The following is a 22,784-nucleotide window of genomic DNA, read 5'->3' on the forward strand; positions in this document are numbered from 1 at the left end:
TTGAGATGTAACACATACAGAAACGAACTATTATAAAACAATGGCCATATATTCCTGACTTGGTAAAGTTCATTTTTAAAGGAAAAAATGGTGGGTTGAGCCTGGTATTGTGGCATGCCAAACCTCCCTCTTTTATGGCTATGTGAAATATAACATTAAAATAACAACACAACATTACAGGACTACAATACAAATAAATAGAAGAAAATAATTGACCAAGAAACACACGAATAATAGCTAATAAAAGGCAAGAAGTTTAAAATTTTAATACGCCAGAAGTGCATTTTGTCCACACAAGACTTACTAGTGACGCCCAGATACAGAAATTAATCATATAACAAATATAGCCTTTGTATGAGGTCAATACAGGTTATAACGACCCAAAGAGGTATATATCGACCTCGGCCTTCGTCATCAGTCAATATACTTCTTTCAGGTCAATATATCCTTGAATCGACCTTATACATAGGCTATATTTGTATAATAAAGAAGAAGTGTTTAATATGAACATTCAACAAATACAGTAAGGGATTCTACACTTCAAGAGGATCAGTTTCTAACTCAGTGCAGTGGTTCATCTGGAAAAGGTGGAATATACAGAATAGGTAACAGGTAACATAGGACGATAGTTTACGGACTGAGAATAACTGTTTATATTTATTGTATGTAAATTATATTAAACCATTTATGTCTTTTGAATAAACATCTTTATATTTACATCCCCAAGGGTGACTGGGGTATAGAAATATTGTCACTTGGTCTTCTCCCGACCGGCAGTAAAACGCTTGCCGAAGTGGGCGTCCGTTTGGCTGTGCGGGATGTATCAAGTTCGCAGTCACGTCCGGTCAGAAGGGGGACGTTAAATCCGATGCCTCGTGTAAAGAGAGTGCCACGCTCTTTGCACGTTAAGAACCCTTGCAACAACTCTTTGAGGTGTCTGTAGGTGGCCTGTTGCAAGGAAAAATTTCTGTCCCTATCCAATATACCCTCCTTTTTCGGTGGCAGTCCAAATTTCTCCGACCATCATCCCAGATGGCCTCTATTGTATCAACCTACCTATTGTATTTATTGTGAACTTGTTCTCGTCCTGAATATGCATGAAATATTTGCCACTGGACGTTAAGCAACCAACAATCAATCAATCAATTTATATTTACACGTGGTTTTATAGTTTGTCCCAATATCCCAGAACTTGAATATTAAACAACGGGAAAACGAACCCAGTTGAAACTCAGTTCACTCCCGTTACATAGCAAATAAAGGCAATTGACATATATCCAAACAACAAAGTAATTTAATGGTCTGCAGTTCCATTTTAAGTATAAACTGATACTTAAATGTTCAAAACAGATTATTTTAACGTTACGATAATGGTGTTCCATGACTAGGAGCACAGAAAAACATTATGACTACAGTAACCTAAAATGTAGTTTCTGTCCCCTTACCTACATTCGTCTGATTGAAGAGATAAGATCAAAAATATTTTGAAATAACTTTAAGACAATATTTATGCAAAATTATAAATTCATTTTTATGGAGATAAAATGTAAGTGCATAATTTGTAACATATCAAACATTATACCGACGAACAAGCTAAAGTTAGCCTCAGTAGACAGTACCTGCGAACTAACACCTTACAGCGGTAAAATTCATACAGGTGTGTACACTTTTTTTTTACAATTCCCTGCATTTATTTTCTTAAGTTTCCATGTTGTTTTAAAGATAATGTATTTTTTATTTATGCAGAATGAGATAGGTGTAAACCAGAGGCATTTGTGAAGTGGACCCCCCACCCCCCCACACACACACACTTTTTATATTTTATTTGAACTTTTTATTTTAATATAGCAACTTGGTTTTTTAATTATTTAAGTTGTTCAAAGGTTTTTTTCAATGCAATTATACAATATTATTAAAAATGAAATCCCTGAAGATTTATAACATAACTAATCAAAGAATTCAAATAGAGAAAAATATTCAACGAGTAACTGAACAACACATTGATTCACGAATGTGCACAGCGCATGAGTTAATTATCAGTGTTGTTCGGTCACAAGTTGAATATTTTTCTATTTTTGAATTCTTTGACTAGTTATTCTTTTTATTACATTGGCAAATGGCCTTTTTTTAATGAAATTAAAGTAGAAAATGTACATGATGTAAGCTAAATAAATTTGTTTGCATTTTGTGCAAAAGCAAATTATGACATAAAAAAAAACATTTCACAATGACTGTAATGTGGGTCAAATGATTTTACCATGTATCAGGAAAAAAACATCTGATAATTTTTTTTAACCCTGAACTCACCACATCCTTTTAAATCCATCATGTCCATAGGTTTGCTTAATTTGGTTTATGGAAAGATTGACCTTAACCTCTTTTTCATGGTTCAAATATAATCATTGGTCAATGTAAAATTTTTATTGAAAGGGTCTGGCAATTGCATACATTGCATATGAGATACTATACGCAATAGGTCAAATATATATATAGAGAATATGAACTAAATGTAAGGACAGTAAGGTTTGCATTCACATGATCATCTACATTGTAGCAGGCCTAGGGTTCATCTGATTTTGAACTGATTTTGATGGTTCACTGGTAATTTGATATTTAAAAGTTTTCATTATTAAATTTGTTTCTCATTCTCAGATTCTTTAAGCTTACATGTAACATAACCTAAAGTTAGTATTTAATGATTGAAAAGTGTGCAGTATGTTCGTATGGCATGGTCCAGGTGACACTGGTGATAAAATCTATATCATTGTTTATTGTAAATATAAAGACTTTTAACATCAATTCAGTGACATGAGTGATGATCAGTGAAACAGGCCAGAAATTTCGTACATGAGCACTGTAGACTTTGTTACATTTGTATGGTAACATTAATGATAGAAAACATTAATGCAATTGAATTTTAAATATATTTTAGATATTATGACTATATGGGAAAATGTATATGTGCGAGTGTGTACTTCTCAGAGTACACATATAATTCATTCATTCTGGTTGGAATACAGATTGTGTGTCAAACTGCCAACTTTGATTTCAAAAATCTGACCATATTTTGCATTACTTTCTATTCTGGTAACTATTATCAGCCAATGAAATTTCAGCCCTCAAAATTATGAAGGTGTATATGTATTCATCTGACAAAACCAGAGGAATAGAAAGGATATAAAAAGAAGATGTGGTATGAATGCCAATGCAACAATTCTTCACAAGAGACTAAATGACACAAAAATTAACAACTTCACCGTACGGCTTTCTAAAATGAGCAAAGCCCATACCTTTAGTCAGCTATAAAAGGTCCTGAAATAAAAAAAACATGACAAATGTGAAACTATCCAAACAAACGCCAAAAAAAACCAGCCAAATTTACAGACAAAAAAAATAAAGAAAAAAAATTGATGAAACACATCAACAGACGACCAATGAAATACAGGGTGAGGTCTTTATTTACAGAAAATAGTAAGGAAAGTTTTCAGATCCTCCTAAGCAAAGCTTGGACACAGAATCTTTGATTTAATTAGATTATTACTCATTGTAAATATCAGAGTTCGAGAAATCTTTTTTCCCCTAGTGGTCCTTGAAGAAAATCTGCTGGTCCTCAATATTGATCTATTGAAAAATACTAAAATTGTATCAGTCCTATGCAAAATTTTGGTGTTGAAATCCTGAGGACTGACATTTTGCGAACTCTGAATATTGTATTGTACATTTTAGTTGATGGACACACACTATGACTTTTGGACTTCATGATTGCCTTTGTTTTGTGATCTTCATACTTACTGTTGGAAAACTGCAAGGTTTGTATTTTGTTTATAAGATAGTTTTTTATTAATTGAAAGAAATATTTTCCCTGCATTATAAATCATTATCAAAGTTAATCATGTGAACATAAATTTTGTCTTTGCAATGACTTAGTCATCATTTTGGACTTGTGCTGATTATAACTGACTTCCTATTTAGGAATAACAAAATGTACATCTTGCTACACACTGTTACAATACACAAGTTTACAAGTATAAGAATTACAAATGAACCATCTTCACTTTCATGACTATCTGCATTATATTTTCACAGGTCAATCACAGGTACCAGTGATAGAGGGTGTTGTTACATCCAAAGATGGCCGACAGGAAGTTCATGGGTATGAGGGTAGAAGTTTAACTGTGACATGTACATCTGAGCTGGACGAATTAACATTAATGTATAATAATACTTTCTACAATGAAACAACGCTGAATAATGGAAGTTACTCAGTAAACTTCACAATCATGGCTGTGCGAGGGGATGATGGACAGAACATTACTTGTCAGTCAGTTAACTCAACAGATGGAGGAGAGTATGAGTCCTGGGCTGTCATATATTTAAGTTGTAGGTAGATCACACTGCACTTTAAACAAATTCAGGGGTTCAGGCCTCAGAGGGTTAGAATCCCCCCTTTTCTTTTGATAATCAATGATATTGAAATTGTTTGAATGGGGTCATATGGTTGGAAATTATGACGGATGTTTCAACTTTGTAATCCTGTAGTTAATGCTAATAATTATTTGAAGTATACCAGGAATTTCAGAATATACATTGTAATAGGATTAATCTGCACTAAATTTATCTCCTAGCCTAAGCTTTCCCTATTTATACAGTTAAATTAGTCAAATTTTTATGTAAACAATAAACATGCCCAATTCTTTTTTTTTTTAAACTTTGGTAAACGATTCATAAATGTAAAAAATAAATTATAAAAGGTAAAAATTTAAAACAGTTTAATTGATATATGAAAAGGTTCTTGTATTCATATCTTCAAATTAAACGTTATATCAAAGAGAGGTTTATTATTGATTTTGAAAGTGCATGACTGGGTCATCATCCCTACAGACTAGATTTTATCACCTATAATACATTATCAACATTACCAATATGTAATATTGAAGTCTCACTTCAGGCTATTAGTCATTCATTGTATTATCTATCAGGTCATCAGCTTGAAATAGGCTGGATAGGGTTGATGGGGTAAACTAGTTTCAAATATTTTCATAATAATTAGTGTTGGTTTTTTTAACGATTGTACAATAAAATCCACTTGGTTGGTGGTTGCTTTAGACATAACTGATTGGTTGGTAAATGCTTATGAAATAATTAATATTGGTTGTTAGTTGCTTTAGAAATTAGTGATTGGTTGGTGGTTGTTTTAGAAATAACTGATTGGTTGTTGATTGCTTATGAAATAACTGATCGGTTAGTTGCTGGTTGCTTTAGAAATAAGTGATTGGTTGTTGGTTGCTTATGAAATAAATGATAGTGGTTGGTGGTTGCTTTAGAAATAACTGATATTGGTTGGTGATTGTTTTAGAAATAATTGATTGGTCTAAAATAAACAGTATACAGAGCATGGTGTAGATAATATGTAGGTTCGTTTCGTGTGTATGTTAGCCCAGACACCATCTAATTAACTATTGATTTGACCTCAGATGACCATATAAGCGATGTAAACATAAATAACGATATGAATAGATTAAACCAACACGTGCAATTGGATTTTTATAGGTCTGTTTGATTTTATCTTATAGATTGAAAATTTATTTTTATCATTGTTTTTAACCATATAAGAATGATTTTATATAGATGGAATCAATAATCAAATGATTTACCATAGTTTCACTTTCATTGTTGACATTTTTTTCTTTAAATAACCTGTACACGTATAATGCATGCTTTGTCAATCTCTAGCTAGGGGTTAAATTGAAGTTTACATGAATACGGATTTAATGAGGTCGACTAATTCACTTGCAAGAGATTGAGTAATTATCATTGTTTCTTCGCTTAATTTGACAAAATTGAACCATTTTGGCTGCTTAAAGAGAATTATTATTTCACTATTTCACTTTCATTATTGATTGAACAAAAAAAAATTACTTACGTTTTTTTTTAAGATATCTCATAGCTAGTGCCCCTTTAATGTGTTTGAGTGTTACTCATATGGACATTCATACTGCTAAATGTCAATTTCTTAAATTTCAATGTCATTATTTTGGTGTCTGTTTATTATCATGCTTATAATATTTCTGTATCTGCTTATTATTATATTTAAGTATCTGCTTCTTTTTATATTTTGGTATCTGATTATTTTTATATTTTGGTATCTGATTATTATTATATTGTATTTTAGTATCTGTTTATTATTATATTTTGATATCTGCTGATTATAATTATATTTTTTTATCTATTCAGTAAAACCAACTGACGTTAGATTAGAAGGTGTATTTTCAGTAGAAGAAAATGATAATGCAACTTTCACATGCACGTCCATAGGAAGTCGTCCTGCACCAGATGTGACCACGTTTTATATTAATAATGCAGTCGTAAATAAATCATCCACTGTTGTGTATGACAATACTACAGACACCTATACAGCGTCTGTGACTGAGACTAGAATGATAGATAGAGGGTATAATAGTGTGCCTGTTTTTTGTTATGTGGCAATGACAAATTTAGCATATACCAGCTTTGACAGTAAGAGATTAGAAGTACATTGTAAGTGCAATTTAACATACAATTAGATTAAATTCAATGTTATTTTTGGCACAACTTTTTGGAATTTTGGATCCTCAATGATCTTAAACTTTGTACTTGTTTGACAGAATAACTATTTTGGTCTGAGTGTCACTGATGAGTCTGATGTAGACGAAACGCGCATCGGACATATTAAATTATAAGCCTGGTACCTTTGATAACTATTTATACTTAAAAAAAAAGAAATCAGTATAGTCTTAATGTGCTTATACAGTTAGGTTTTGGTGTATCTCAATAGCAATTATTCAAACAGTTAACAAATTACAGTTTGAACTATTCTCCTACAAACTTATTGTTGTATGTTGTTAGGTTACTTTGTCGAGAACATACTACATATGAATAAAACAAGATGTGGTTTATAAAGTTTCAGCAACCAAAACCCCCCGAAAAAGAAGTCAAGGGTTCAACATATGGTTTTTAAAAAGAAAAAGAGGGAGGAGGAAATACCAAAGGGGGAATTAAAAAAACAAACGTTATTTTTATTCACATTTACATTCAAAATCAGTATAATTCTGTCAAAATTTGTTGCTTAAAAATGTTTTTATCATTGGAAATATTAGAAAGAAAAAAACTGACAATTATGAGATGTAAGTCAAGTTTATCTAATAAGGGGAGATAATCTAATTGCAGATGGTCCTGATGTAAACCAAGTTTATTTAATAAGGGGAGATAATCTTTTATTGAAGATAGCCCTGACATAAACCAAGTTTATCTAATAAGGGGAGATAATCTTTTATTGCAGATGGTTCTGACATAAACCAAGTTTATCTGATTAGGGGAGATAATCTATTATTGCAGATAGCCTTCACATAAATTAAGTTTAACTTATAAGTGGAGATAATTTTTCATTGCAGATGGTCCTGATTTAAACCAAGTTTATCTAATAAGGGGAGATAATCTTTTATTGCAAGTGGTTAGCACTTAAACCAAGTTAATCTGATAAGGGGAGATAATCATTTATTGAAGATAGCCCTGACATAAACCAAGTTTATCTAATAAGGGGAGATAATCTTTTGTTGCAGATGGTCTTGAGATAAACCAAGTTTATCTAATAAGAGGAGATAATCTTTTATTGAAGATAGCCCTGACATGATCCAAGTTTATCTAATAAGGGGAGATAATCTTTTATTGAAGATAGCCCTGACATGATCCAAGTTTATCTAATAAGGGGAGATAATCTTTTATTGCAGATGGTCCTGACATAAACCAAGTTTATCTAATAAGAAGAGATAATTTTTTATTGAAGATAGCCCTGACATAAACCAAGTTTATCTAATAAGGGGAGATAATCTTTTATTGCAGATGGTCCTGACATAAACCAAGTTTATCTAATAAGGGGAGATAATCTTTTATTAAAGATAGCCCTGACATAAACCAAGTTTATCTGATAAGGGGAGAAAATCTTTTATTGCAGATAGCCTTGACATAAACCAAGTTTATCTAATAAGGGGAGATATGTTTTTATTGCAGATGGTCTGCACGTAAACCAAGTTTATCTGATAAGGGGAGAAAATCTTTTATTGCAGATAGCCTTGACATAAACCAAGTTTATGTAATAAGGGGAAATATGTTTTTATTGTAGATGGTCCTGACATAAACCAATAAAATTGAGAATGGAAATGGGGAATGTGTCAAAGAGACAACAACCTGACCAAATAAAAAACAACAGCAGAAGGTCACCAACAGGTCTTCAATGTAGCAAGAAATTCCCACACCCGGAGGCGTCCTTCATCTGGCCCCTAAACAAATATATACTAGTCCAGTGATAATGAACGCCATACTAATTTCCAAATTGTACACAAGAAACTAAAATTAAAAAAATACAAGACTAACAAAGGCCAGATGCTCCTGACTTGGGACAGGCGCAAAAATGCGGTGGGGTTAAACATGTTTGTGCAATCTCGAACCCCCCCCCCCCTAATACCTTTAACAAATGTAGAAAAGTAAACGCATAACAATACGCACTTAAAATTCAGTTCAAGAGAAGTCCGAGTCTGATGTCAGAAGATGTAACCAAAGAAAATAAACAAAATGACAATAAAACATAAATAACAACTGACTACTAGCAGTTAACTGACATGCCAGCTCCAGACCTTCAATTAAACTGACTGAAAGATTATGATTTCATCATATGAACATCAGGCACAATCCTTCCTGCTAGGGATTTAGTATCATACCATCATAACATATATATGAGAAGAACATAACCTGTGTCATGCCAACAACTGTTTTTAGAATAAATGTGTTTAGTTCCGATGCAAAAACCTTATCAGTGACTCAATATAAACGCCAAAATATGCAATCTTTAATGAATTGACAACAGTATCGTAATTATATCCCTTCATAATAAGTTTTTTGTAAGTTTCTGAGGTGAATACTGACACCTTTGTGCTTTATAAAGAATATTTCCATAAAAATTGGATGTGAAATGCCTGAACGTATTAGAAGTCTGCATGTTGAGCTATATTTACGAATGATGTCTTTATACCGATGATAAAATTTAGTAAATGTTTTGACTAGTTTGTGATATCGAAAACCCTGGTGTAATAATTTTTCAGTAATACATAAATTTCTCTCGTTAAAATCTAAAACACAACATGCACAAGTTTACAAGTTTATCTAATAAGGGGAGATAATCTTTTATTGCAGATGGTCCTAACATTAACCAAGTTTATCTAATAAGGGGAGATAATCTTTTATTGCAGATGGTCCTGACATTGGCAATGTTCAGCTGACTGGAGGTACTTCCGGAGATGAAGGATATACAGAAACCTATAAATGCAACACTGGATATACTAACCCTGTTGCAACTATTAATTGGTTTAATGGCTCAGTAGAAATTTTTCCACCAAACTCACCAGATGTTGTTGAACATAAATCAACTCAGGCTTTTTATATAAGGGTAATCATTTTGTTGTTATCACTTATTTTTCATTTTTATTTTTGGAAAGTTCAACTTGTTTGAAGGACATATCTACCTAATAATTATTATATATACATTTGATATATTTGATGTATGGAATGATTGTAATGGTATATGTCAGTCTGTTAGGTATAATCTCATAACCTTGACCTGATTTTCATGGTTCAGTGGTTAATATAAAGTATTTGTTTTTTTATTTTTTCAAATTTTTTATACTTATTATTTTTAGCAATAGGTCAGCTATATTTGGTGTATGGAATAATTGCAAGGTCTACATGTCCTGACCTTGACCTCATTTCATGGATCAGTGATCAAGGTTTACGTTAAGTTATTAGGTCCATCTTAAATGCTATAAGCAGTAGGTCAATTATATGTTGTGTTAAGAATGATTGTTTTGGGTACATGTCTCTCTGTTAGGTATAATCTGACCATGACCAGGGAGAATGGGGCTTTCAGAACTGATTCCAGGACTCCAGATTATACTTTCCTGTTCAGTTATCAATAGAATTCATTTTGGAAAGCTTGAAGAAGTTCACTATCTTTCAGGGGCTGAATATTATATAAAATGGTATACTGTGGATTCATTAATATTCGCTGGATACCAATTTTCGTGGGTTTCGTGGGTACTGGTGAACCACGATTTCAAATGTCCAACAAATATGCAAGTTTTCAGCAGTCCACGAAAATTGATATCCACGAAAATAACTGAATTCACAGTACCTATAAAAATACCTATAAAAATATAGTATCTGTAAAAATAAGAAGATGTGGTATAATTGTCAAAGAGATGACTCTCCACCAGCGAGTGACATAGAGTGACATAGAAGTTAATAACTATAAGTAATTTACAGCCATCTTCAATGAACAAAACCAAAACAGCCTACCTGCTCCTTTGTCATTTCTTGTTTATGTCTAATTTATTTTATAAGGATGAATTGTAACTTTAAAATTAAAAAACATGAATTCAAACAATTATCTTTGGTATCTGTTTGATAAAAATAGTTCTACTTTACAAGAGTACTGAATAAGAGGGAAGGCATGATAAAACTACTGATTGATAAAAATAGTCCTACTTTACAAGAGTACTGAATAAGAGGGAAGGCGTGATAAAACTACTGATTGATAAAAATAGTCCTACTTTACAAGAGTACTGAATAAGAGGGAAGGCGTGATAAAACTACTGATTGATAAAAATAGTCCTACCTAACAAGAGTAGTGATAAAAGGAAGGTGTGATTACACCACTTTTGATTGCTTCTTAATATTTGAGTTCAAAAAGTATTGTTTCAAAAGAAATAAGCTTTTCAGACAGACCTATCTGAATTTTGATTTTTTTACTAAATGACTTGAAAATTTTATTGCAAAATGACTAAACTGTTCTAGAAAAGAACAACTGTTATCTACGTTTTCTTACAAAAAGATGTAAAATTGTGGGTAAAATATGAGAGTTAACTTACAAGTAATTTTGTTCATAAACTTAGCGTAATATGGTTATTACAGGTCAGATTTATTATTTCCATATGTTTCATATCAACTGACATTTTTGCACTTTGTTATATATCCATATAAAAATCAACCTCTTCCAACTTATTTATCAATAAGATAAACATGATTTTGAAAGAATTGAAGAATTTTATCATTTTTTAGCAATTACATAGTCCAGATAAAGAAAATTGCACACCTCATCTTTTTCAGAAATGGTACAGTTCTTCCCAAGAATGGAAGATTAAATTCAGTAGATACCACAAGGGTACAGTTATAAAGTGTGTTGTTTTGGGTTCAAACAATAAATCAGTCACAGTTTCAAAGACAATATCAGATATATATTGTAAGTACAGTTATAAAGTGTGTTGTTCTGGGTACAAACAATAGATCTGTCACAGTTACAAAGACAATATCAGATATATATTGTAAGTACAGTTATAAAGTGTGTTGTTCTGGGTACAAACAATATATCTGTCACAGTTACAAAGACAATATCAGATATATATTGTAAGTACAGTTATAAAGTGTGTTGTTCTGGGTACAAACAATAGATCTGTCACAGTTACAAAGACAATATCAGATATATATTGTAAGTACAGTTATAAAGTGTGTTGTTCTGGGTACAAACAATAGATCTGTCACAGTTACAAAGACAATATCAGATATATATTGTAAGTGCAGTTATAAAGTGTGTTGTTCTGGGTACAAACAATAGATCTGTCACAGTAACAAAGACAATATCAGATATATATTGTAAGTGCAGTTATAAAGTGTGTTTTTCTGGGTACAAACAATAGATCTGTCACAGTTACAAAGACAATATCAGATATATATTGTAAGTGCAGTTATAAAGTGTGTTGTTCTGGGTACAAACAATAGATCTGTCACAGTTACAAAGACGATATCAGATATATATTGTAAGTACAGTTATAAAGTGTGTTGTTCTGGGTACAAACAATAGATCTGTCACAGTTACAAAGACGATAACAGATACATATTGTAAGTACAGTTATAGAGTGTGTTGTTCTGGGTACAAACAATAGATCTGTCACAGTTACAAAGACAATATCAGATATATATTGTAAGTACAGTTATAAAGTGTGTTGTTCTGGGTACAAACAATAGATTTGTCACAGTTACGAAGACAATATCAGATATATATTGTAAGTACAGTTATAAAGTGTGTTGTTCTGGGTACAAACAATAGATCTGTCACAGTTACAAAGACAATATCAGATATATATTGTAAGTGCAGTTATAAAGTGTGTTGTTCAGGGTACAAACAATAGATCTGTCACAGTTACAAAGAGGATATCAGATATATATTGTTAGTGCAGTTATAAAGTGTGTTGTTCTGGGTACAAACAATATATCTGTCACAGTTACAAAGACAATATCAGATATATATTGTAAGTACAGTTATAAAGTGTGTTGTTCTGGGTACAAACAATAGATCTGTCACAGTTACAAAGAGGATATCAGATATATATTGTAAGTGCAGTTATAAAGTGTGTTGTTCTGGGTACAAACAATAGATCTGTCACAGTTACAAAGACAATATCAGATACATATTGTAAGTACAGTTAACTCTTAAAGTCATATGAAACGAGTGAGTGGTGAAAAGTAATGTTTATCCAATTCTTGAACCAATGCATGTATACATCATAAACTTAGTCCTCTGTGCACGATTTTATCATTATTTTTGCAAATATCTCATATAATCATCATTTTTTCTCTCCCTCTGTTTGTTTTGATTTAACAAATATGGCTGCTCATTAAATGCCGTGTTTTGAAGCCGAGTTTTACCGATTGTCACCTTTTAGTACAGTGATATTGTTTGCCTTAAATTAGTGGAGAATACAGGCTTTTCCCCCTGGAGAAGAATCCCAATTTGAAGAAAAAAATAGCTTAAATTATTCTCAAAAAGACAATTTTTTTCCCAATTAGTGCAGTCTCAATAGTAATTGTACATGAATACAAACTGAAAACACTCATTTAAAGATTTTTCATGCCTAAAATGACTATAGGTGCAGATTTGAGGGTATATTTATGTATCATCACTGATAAAATGGGGTCTTATTTTATAGCAGGGTTTGACTTGTGAAAATGGGTCTGTATATTGAAGTTTCAGTCAAATTCATGGTATATTTTAAATTTCCCAATTTGATGAAAATGACGCATATTTTCCCAATAAAAAAGGGTAGAGGTAGTTTTGAAAAAAGCCAACAATATCACTGTAGTAAACAAATCACAAAAAGCATGGGTATTGAGCACGTGTTTAACATGTTTAATCAGATATTTGTTTATTTCAATGACAGATCCATGCGAATTGTGGTCACCGGATTTTTACGAGGAGGGTTAAGCATGGGTATTGAGCATGTGTTTAACATGTTTAATTAGAAATTTGTTTATTTCAATGACAGATCCATGTGAATTGTGGTCACCGGATTTTTACGAGGAGGGTTACGCTCGGGTCACTATGCATAAGGAAAATATGTCGGCAAATTGCTTCCTGGAAGCAAGCAATTGAAAATAAGTAAACTTCTTCTAAATGTGGACAAATTGAAGAATTTTTCTCAGAAAAAAATATATGTACACAAGTTGTATAATGAAAACTATCCATTTAGTTATAAAAAACATATGCATATAATTTTTTTTAATTTGAGGTTTCTTATGACTTTAAGCTTGTTGTCATAAACTGGGTTGACTTGAAATATCTGATGTATCGAAGTTTTCCCATGGTTTGGAGATTTGGTTCGATAAAAATACATGTATCATTTGGACTCTGATTCCTGAACAGTCAATTTGGATGAGTTGAAATATACTATTCTACATTGGCTAGAGGTATAGGGGGATGGTTGAGATCTCATAAACATGTTAAACCCCGCCACAATTTTGCGCCTGTCCCAAGTCAGAAGCCTCTGGCCATTGTTATTCTTGTACGCTATTTAGTTTTAGTGTCTTGTGTATAATTCAGAGTTTAGTATGACGTCAATTATCACTGTACTAGTATACATATTTTTTAAGGGGCCACCTGAAGGACACCTACGGGTGCGGGTGTTTCTTGCTACATTGAAGAATCATTGTGGCCTTCAGCTGTTGTTTGCTCTATGCAGCTATGGTTGGGTTGTTGTCGCTTTGACATATTTCCCATTTCCTTTTCAATTATATGTTTTGAAAAAAAGAATATATAAAAAAGAAGATGTAGTATGATTGCCAATGAGACAACTACTACAGAAGACAAAAATGACACAGACATTAACAACTATAGGTCACTGTACGGCCTTCAACAATGAGCAAAGCCCATACAGCATAGTAGTCTTTTCTGCTTTACTAAATGCCTTGATAATATTAAAATAAAAATTGGTCATCATGGTACTTCAGATTGCTTTACATTAAAGGCTGGTGAAGGTCATCCAAATGAGGGAGGCTCCTCTGAGGCTTAAGTTCAACATCTTATACTTGATTTAATTATCTTTATTTCTCAATTAAGATTTTCCCATTTTTGTATTTTTAGACAAACCAGAGTTAGAGATTACAGGGCACCAGTTGATAGATAATGTAACAGGACACTATATCTATAATGAAGGAGAAACACTAAATTTGACATGTACCTTGTTAGGAGCTAATCCAATTACTACAGTTACCTTTAGTAGTCCTGGAACATCAGGTAATTCATAGCATATACTTTGATGTTTGAGCTAATATTGGATACACCTGTGGCAAAAAGTAAAATAACAGAAATACAGAACTCTGAGAAAATTTTTAAACAAAACGTCTCTAAGCAATTGGCAAAAGCTCAAACACATGAAACTAATGGATATCATTTGTAATATTCCTGACTTGGCATAGGCGTTTTCTTACGGAGAAAATTGCAGATTCAACCTGGTTTTATAGCTAGCTAAACCTCTCACTTGTATGACAGTTGCATAAAACCTCTCCCTTGTTTGACACGTCACAGATGCATAAAATTACATTATATGATATAGTTTGATAACATAGGAATAATGTTTATCTGTTTAGTTCTAATAATACAAAGAACAAAGATCATAATGTATTTCTTACAGCTAATTTTCTAAAGCATGTAGAGCAAGACTTAAGTTAGCTTGCTTGCTTTGTTTTCATATTATATAATCATTAGGATAACACCCAATTAAATTCAAATATTATATATACAGGTAAAACTATGCCTATATATATTGTTTAAAGATGTCACTCTTATTTACAAAGCTTGTATAAACAATTATACAAGCAAAGCAAGCAAGCCAACCAAAGTTTTGCTTTACATGCATTAGGAAATTAACTGTAATAATGTACATGATGTAGGAAGATATGGTTAGTGTTCATTATATTTAATTTTTTTAAGTAACTAAAGAATGATTATCAATCTTTTTATAGATATGTACTTTTAACCATTATAATGATATTTTCCAGGATCGACTACAGCATCTTTGATCATACCAGACATCAAAATACATCATGACAATGACTTTTTTTACTGTTCATCAACTAACTCTGCTGGGTATACTGACATTACTATAAGGCTTGATGTTCAATGTAAGTACATCTACATTTTTATACCCACGTCGGGCATTATGTTTTTCTGTCTGTTCCTTTTCATCTGTCAATTCGTTCCTTTGTTAGTCTGTTCATCTGTCTGTGCCTCTTCAGGTTTAAGTTTTTGGTCAGAGTAGTTTTTTATGAAGTTGAAGTCCAATCAACTTGAAACATAGTGCATTATGTTCCCTTCAATATGATCTTTCCAATTTTAATGCCATATTAGAGTTTTTACCCCAATTTTACAGACCAAGGAACATAGAAAATTTTAGTGCATGTGGGGCATCCATGTACTATACTTCAGGATTCTACTGAAATATATTTATATCCTTATCAACAGTTTTTGTGTTGACATTGAAGCTCAGGTAACGAAAGTGGATCACTAAACATTTTGAAATAGAGTTGAAATAGAATTAAAAATTTAATTGCCTATGAGACACAATGACAGAAACCATCTACATGTCATTGTATAATCTTCAACAATGAGAAAAAACCTTTAATGACAAATGTAAAACAATCCAAACGAGAAAAACAAACAATAAACAAAATACAAAGATGTTCTCATCAACCCACGTCATTGTCTTATCAGGAAATCTTCAGAAACTAATAAATGGATACCAATTAATTAGAAACATCATATTTTGAAGATTATGGAGGACTGATATAGTTTCTTGATAATTATTTGTGGTGTCCAATTATGAATAAGGAAATTACATTCTTACGAGATAAATACTTAATAAGATAATATCTTGTTTTTAAATCTGTCTTTAAATTGTTTAAAAAAATTCTGTACCAGCTTAAAACATTATTCTCAATAGGAAGAAGTAGTTGATCATGATTTATATCACTTCTTACTGAAATTTTTATAATAGTTTCTGTTATTACATTTTTGTTCAACATTCTTCATTTTACCAATAAAAGATTTCAATGAATTTTCTGAGGAGTATGGGCACATGTCACCTTTAAAAATAAACATACAAACTTGTTCTTAACATAGTTTAAAAAAAACTAACTAGAAGCAAGCATTTTTTATAGAATTTGTAGGATAACAGATTGTTTGAATCTTTGATAAAGTTATTACTCATGTCACAGGAACTGTTGATGCTCAAGGTTGTATATGTGTCCTTGATAAACTTTATAAAAACTGTGGTTGATGAATATTAGCAGATTTAATTGATATTGTCATACATATACACTAGCTATATATCTTAAAGGGGAGGCGAAAGATACTAAAGGGACATTCAATATGATAAGTCAAAAATAAACTCACATAAAAGAAAATAAAGTATATAATTTCATATATATGCATCTCTTATTATATTTTCTGATCAAGATAACTTTGAGTTTCCCCAAGAATTGAATTATATCATATCTATAATAGAGTTCATTATGTATCTTCAAATAGACATAAGTTGATGAAACTTTCTTTACAAATGTTATTGTTCATTTTCTGTTTTATTTTTCAATCAGTATTATTTTTTCCAAGAAAAACCTGGATTTTGCCGTTTATCTCTTTTAGTAATGGTTAAAGTGATATTATTTTTATAATGATTACAGATGGTCCTCATATATCTAGCAGAAGAAGTTATCATGCTGAAGAGGGTGGAAACATAACTCTTGAATGCATTGTGACCTCAAATCCACCTGCCACAGTCTGGTGGGAAAAAGAGGGAGATAACTCTACACGTTACAATGGTAACATGCTGGATCTGACATCGACTAATAGAGACCAGGGTGGATCATACATATGTTATGCAGCTAGTGACAGGAAATCTGAAAGTGGGATAACACAAGTTATATCTAATGAGACTTTTGTAGTAGACATTCAGTGTAAGTTATTGAAATGCCTGGGGTCTTTTTCACAAATAAACTTACAACTATGATTGATTGTAAATCATGAACAATTCAGCATACTCAAGACAAGCTTTAAGTCTTAGTCGTAAGTTTTTTTTGTGAAACCGACTCCAGGATTCATTAGACTATATTCATATTACTGTCTTTTGACTCCGGAAATATAAAATATTTGGGCAGATTACCTTCTCTCTGGTATTACATTTTGGTACATTGTCAATAATGGAATTTGTAAGGTATTTTAAACTTGACCCCTTTATTATTATTTTATAATAATTTAATTTTGGATGTAAAACATCTTCTGATTGGCTGAGGTAGTTTTGTTTATCGGCCCAAAGACATAATTTTTTCATGTGACCGTGACGTCATCAACGTTTTTTCATGGTTTACTCCGGTTTAAAATGGAATTTAGAATTAAATTATTTGAAATAACTTTTAAATTAATATTTTTTCTGTCTGTTCCAAATGACATAATAAAGTGGTGCACACTTTAAAAAAAAACCTGCTACACAGGTTATTTAGTGTTCACCTAATTTTTTAAGTTATTTCTTCATAGACAGAAAAAATATTAAATAAATTGGACTTTTGCTTGATCTGAGTTGTTCATTGGTCAAAATTCTGTTATAATGTCAATTATTTATGCTTTTTGTTGTTTATGCTGTATGAAGTCACAAAGTGACAATGTCTAAGGATATTTCTGAGAAAGAACACAATCTGTTTCACAGATTCTTAAAACAGAGATCAAGGAAATCATTACATTGTTTAAAAGTCTTAAGAGAAGCTTGTGCTATAAAATATATTCTGCATTCTCAATGGAAAAAGTGTTTTTTTTAACATACTCTTCAAGTCTCAGCATCTTAGAAAAAATACCTCTAACCTTAGTGGTATGTCGTTGCTGTGCTATTTTATGTTTTGGTCACATGGCCCGAGAACACAGTTATTTCGTAGTGCATTTCTTTTAGACAATAAATTCAAATTAAAAAAATCGCACCTGCTCTTTCTCAAAAAGCTTTTTACAGTGTAGTGTACTACCAGTGAGACAAATAATATCAAAATTATAGAAACTTCTACCAGCTCTAACTCAAAATATTGACAATTCTGTGTTAAGGGGGTGTAAAATTCAGTATGACAGCTTCAGACGTGATAAAATTTGACCTTTTAGAACTGGACCGATTCACTACTTAACATAAAGATTCAGCACCAAAATTTTTTTGACATGTAATTACATTCCCCAACTTAATAATTCATGCATTTAATATCAAGAAATGAATTGGGGAGGTATATCAAATAAAACATGCAAGTTATACACTGTTTACACTAGGGACTATATTCGTAGACAACGAAAACCAAAGGACGATAACTGTGTCCTTGGGCCTAAGAGGACAGAAAGACTTGACCAATCTTTATAAAACTTTGCATAACCTAGGCTGAGGCAATAATGAGATAGTTTGCCAAGTTTCATGGCCATATGTCATATATAAGAGAAACTGGAGTCATTTTAGTATTGACATTTGGATGTTTATTTTTGACATATAAATTAAATATCTTCAATTGTCAAGATTTTGGCCTAAAAATTTTAAATTTTGCTAAAATTTCCTTTTTAAATGCTCGTGAATATTAAATATGAAGTATTAAAAGCATCTGCACACTCATTTTATTTATCAGATGTATTGTAATTATTCCAAAGTCAAATTTATATGAGACTATGCCTGAAAATAGAGATTTTCCTATTTAGGGACGCCTTATATAAATATGCATTTTTCTCAGCCAATTTGAAGTTTTTTAAGTTTTTTAAGCCTAAATTATTCTTTCATATATATTAAATGTACTTTAAATATATAGAAAATTTACAAAAAGTATACCACATGGGTATAAAATGGTCTTGGGCCATGTAGTTCTGAGAATTATTTAGAGTCAATTTAGGCGGTAGTCCATATTGACATATAAAAATGCACACAGAAGCTATCAGAAGTGAACATGTGTTACTTTTTGCTGATTTCTATGCTAAGGTGTTATGATACAAGAAGTCTAATTGCAAAAGGACTCTTGGATTTAAATTTTTTAAAAGACAATATGGTCTGATGGCTGTTTTTTTCACTTTTCAATGGAAAACTTGCATTTAGTTTTAGTCTCAATAGGCATAAATTTGGACCACTTACTATCATACAGGGAAAAAAATATGGTAGCCTATAAAGGAGTTAGGTGTACTGTATATAGTAAAGTGCTTCTTTTACATATTTAGTGAAATATTTGTTATGGACTACATATTTCATGTACAAAGCGCTTCACATTTTACATACATCAATTAGGCCCTTTAACCAGGGCCATGAATATAAAATATGCTGCACTTTTTTTCTGTGATAATCTACTTTTCTCTTTATTCAGAGTTCACAAATGGTTAATTAAATTTGATTTAAGCATAGAAACACAAATATCAGGAACAAAAAAGCTGTCAGATTTAAATTCAGCATGCCTCTTAGGCATAAAATTTAAACTGCTTTAAAATGCTTATTATAGCTGTAGAATGCCAAAATGGTACATTTTAACAGAATTTCTATAAACCTTAGATGTAAATCCTTTACTTTGATTGAGTTTGACAAATTGAAACCAGCAAATCATTCAGGAAGGTTGCCAAAGTACAGAATCTAGATTTCAGGAATCCATCTCTTAGGCCCTAGAACACAGTTATTTCGTAGTGCATTTCTTTTAGACAATAAATTCAAATTAAAAAAATCGCACCTGCTCTTTCTCAAAAAGCTTTTTACAGTGTAGTGTACTACCAGTGAGACAAATAATATCAAAATTATAGAAACTTCTACCAGCTCTAACTCAAAATATTGACAATTCTGTGTTAAGGGGGTGTAAAATTCAGTTTGACAGCTTCAGACGTGATAAAATTTGACCTTTTAGAACTAGACCGATTCACTACTTAACATTAAGATTCAGCACCAAAATTTTTTTGACATGTAATTACATTCCCCAACTTAATATTTCATGCATTTAATATCAAGAAATGAATTGGGAAGGGATATCAAATAAAACATGCAAGTTATACACTGTTTACACTAGGGACTATATTCGTAGACAACGAAAACCAAAGGACAATAACTGTGTCCTTGGGCCACATGTCTGAGAAGTATTTTCTTCATTGTTTCCATGGCAAAAATAAAAAACTGACTGTTTTGATATGTTTTTCTGATTTCAAGAAAGAAAATATATTTCCCACACAGATTTGTAGTTAAAAATGTTCACTAATATCTGTTGAGAAATAAGGAATCATTTCACAATTTGCATATAAAAATAAATTTGTCATGTGGTTTTAATATTTGTACATGTATAATATTGATTAAATGAAAAATTGAATATTTTAGATGGTCCAGGATCATCAATACGACTAAGCCCCAATATCACATCAATAGAACTTGATACTGGTACCCAGGTTCCTGTAATTAGATGTATTGCTGACTGTAACCCAGAGTGTCAATACACCTGGTACTTTACCAGTGGTATGGTCAAGACAGGTTCAGAGCTCAACTTAGGCAATGCAAGTAGTTACTGGCATATTGGTGAAGTTAAATGTAAAGCTAAGAACAATGTCTTCAGAACAGAGTACACAGCTTATATTAATTTTACCATGTATATCCGACGTAAGTATTTCATTCATTTATTTTCATGGGTACCAATTGTTTGTGAATTAAGGAAAAATTATTGTAATTTGATGGACATTTTATTTTATTGTTTTACAATACACTGCATACAATATAAAAAAGAAGATGTGGTATGATTGCCAATTTAGACAACTCTCCACATGAGACCAAATAATACAACAACAAAAAATAACTGCTATACATGTAGGTAACTGTATGGCCTTCAACTATGAGCAAAGCCCATACTGCATACAAGCCTATTGCAAATTTGAATTTATTGGCATTTAAAAACTAAACAATGATAACCATAATAGGAGCTCATATGATATTGATGAATTCAAGATGTCGCCTGCCTTTGTAACTTAATTTATTAAAGCAAACTTGTAGTTTATGTATGTATTGTGTGCTCGTATGAATACTTTGTACTTTGTAAAATGCAACTAACACACGATATAAATATAAGATATATTGATAATCAAATCCCCTGGTTTTATTAGCAATTAACAACACAGGGAGGAACCTTAGTGTCATTGTTGTAGCGCTAAGGGACATTGTTCACAACCAGGAATGAAATAAGATATTTAAAGTTGAAAAAAAAACTTGTAGTTTTGTTAAAAACTCTGCTTCTTCGGCTATATTTATTATGATATAAAATAAGAAGATGTGGTATGATTCCCAAGAAACAACTATCATGACTATCCAATATAGTCCAAATGAAGCTGATTTAAGCTGTTATTGACAAGAAACTACCTTGAACAATGAGCCAAAATCACACTGTAAAGTCAGGCTTTTTAATCAGCCACTTGTTCATGACAAAATGTGTAATAATTTAAACGAAAAAAAACTAACAGCCTGATTTATAACCCCAAAAAAAACCAAAATGAATAACTATGACAGACAACAACAAACACCAACCACTGCGATAATGTCTCCTGATTGGGGACAGGAATATATAGAATGTGAACTAACTTCTTTTAAAAGTTTTTGTTTAAATAAAATGAAAACTTGAATTGTGTTGTCATACAGTCATTAACTATACATGTTATTATAATCTAGATCCACCCAGTATTGAAAAGGTAGATATTAACAGTTTTAACTGGTATAGTGAGGGCAGTGAAATCATAGTCACATGTGATGTGGAAAGTTATCCACAGGCTAATATTACATGGTACAGAAATAATATGGAAGTTCTCACACCAGGTTAGTATTTCATATTTTTAGCTCACCTGGCCCGAAGGGCCAAGTGAGCTTATGCCATCACTTGGCGTCTGGCGTCTGGCGTCGTAAACTTTTTCAAGAATCTTCTCCTCTGAAAGTACAAGGCCAAATTCTTCCAAACTTTAACTGAATGATCCTTAGGGTATCTAGTTTAAATTGTATCCGAAGTTCTGATCTATCAACAAACATGGTTGCCATGGCTAAAAATAGAACATAGGGGTCAAATGCAGTTTTTGGCTTATATCTCAAAAACGAAAGCATTTAGAGCAAACCTGACATGGGGTAAAAATGTTCATTAGGTCAAGATCTATCAGCCCTGAAATTTTCAGATGAATCAAACAATCCATTGTTGGGTTGCTGCCACTTAATTAGTAATTTTAAGGAAATTTTGCAGTTTTTGTTTATTATCTTGAATATCATTGAAGATAAAGATAAACTGTAAACAGCAAAAATGTTCAGCAAGGTAAAATCTACAAAAAAGTTTACATGACCAATATTGTCAATTGACCCCTTAAGGAGTTATTGCCC

General features: G+C 31.7%; 1 protein-coding gene across 1 annotated transcript in view; it reads left to right on the forward strand.

The window, feature by feature from the left end:
- Window positions 1-1,450: 1,450 nt before the first annotated feature.
- Window positions 1,451-22,784, forward strand: part of LOC134692202 (hemicentin-1-like) — a 29,016-nt gene continuing 7,682 nt past the window's right edge. Inside the window, exons 1-12 of the mRNA XM_063552652.1 lie at window positions 1,451-1,657; window positions 3,727-3,809; window positions 4,087-4,380; window positions 6,235-6,537; window positions 9,282-9,478; window positions 11,194-11,326; window positions 12,109-12,228; window positions 14,501-14,653; window positions 15,418-15,540; window positions 17,098-17,370; window positions 20,763-21,038; window positions 22,095-22,238. Coding sequence (XP_063408722.1) covers window positions 3,743-3,809; window positions 4,087-4,380; window positions 6,235-6,537; window positions 9,282-9,478; window positions 11,194-11,326; window positions 12,109-12,228; window positions 14,501-14,653; window positions 15,418-15,540; window positions 17,098-17,370; window positions 20,763-21,038; window positions 22,095-22,238 — 2,083 coding nt within the window. The 5' untranslated portion in view covers window positions 1,451-1,657; window positions 3,727-3,742. The remainder of the gene's footprint in view (window positions 1,658-3,726; window positions 3,810-4,086; window positions 4,381-6,234; window positions 6,538-9,281; window positions 9,479-11,193; window positions 11,327-12,108; window positions 12,229-14,500; window positions 14,654-15,417; window positions 15,541-17,097; window positions 17,371-20,762; window positions 21,039-22,094; window positions 22,239-22,784) is intronic.

This window comes from Mytilus trossulus, chromosome 12 (genome assembly GCF_036588685.1).
Source record: "Mytilus trossulus isolate FHL-02 chromosome 12, PNRI_Mtr1.1.1.hap1, whole genome shotgun sequence".
Classification (NCBI taxonomy): domain Eukaryota; kingdom Metazoa; phylum Mollusca; class Bivalvia; order Mytilida; family Mytilidae; genus Mytilus; species Mytilus trossulus.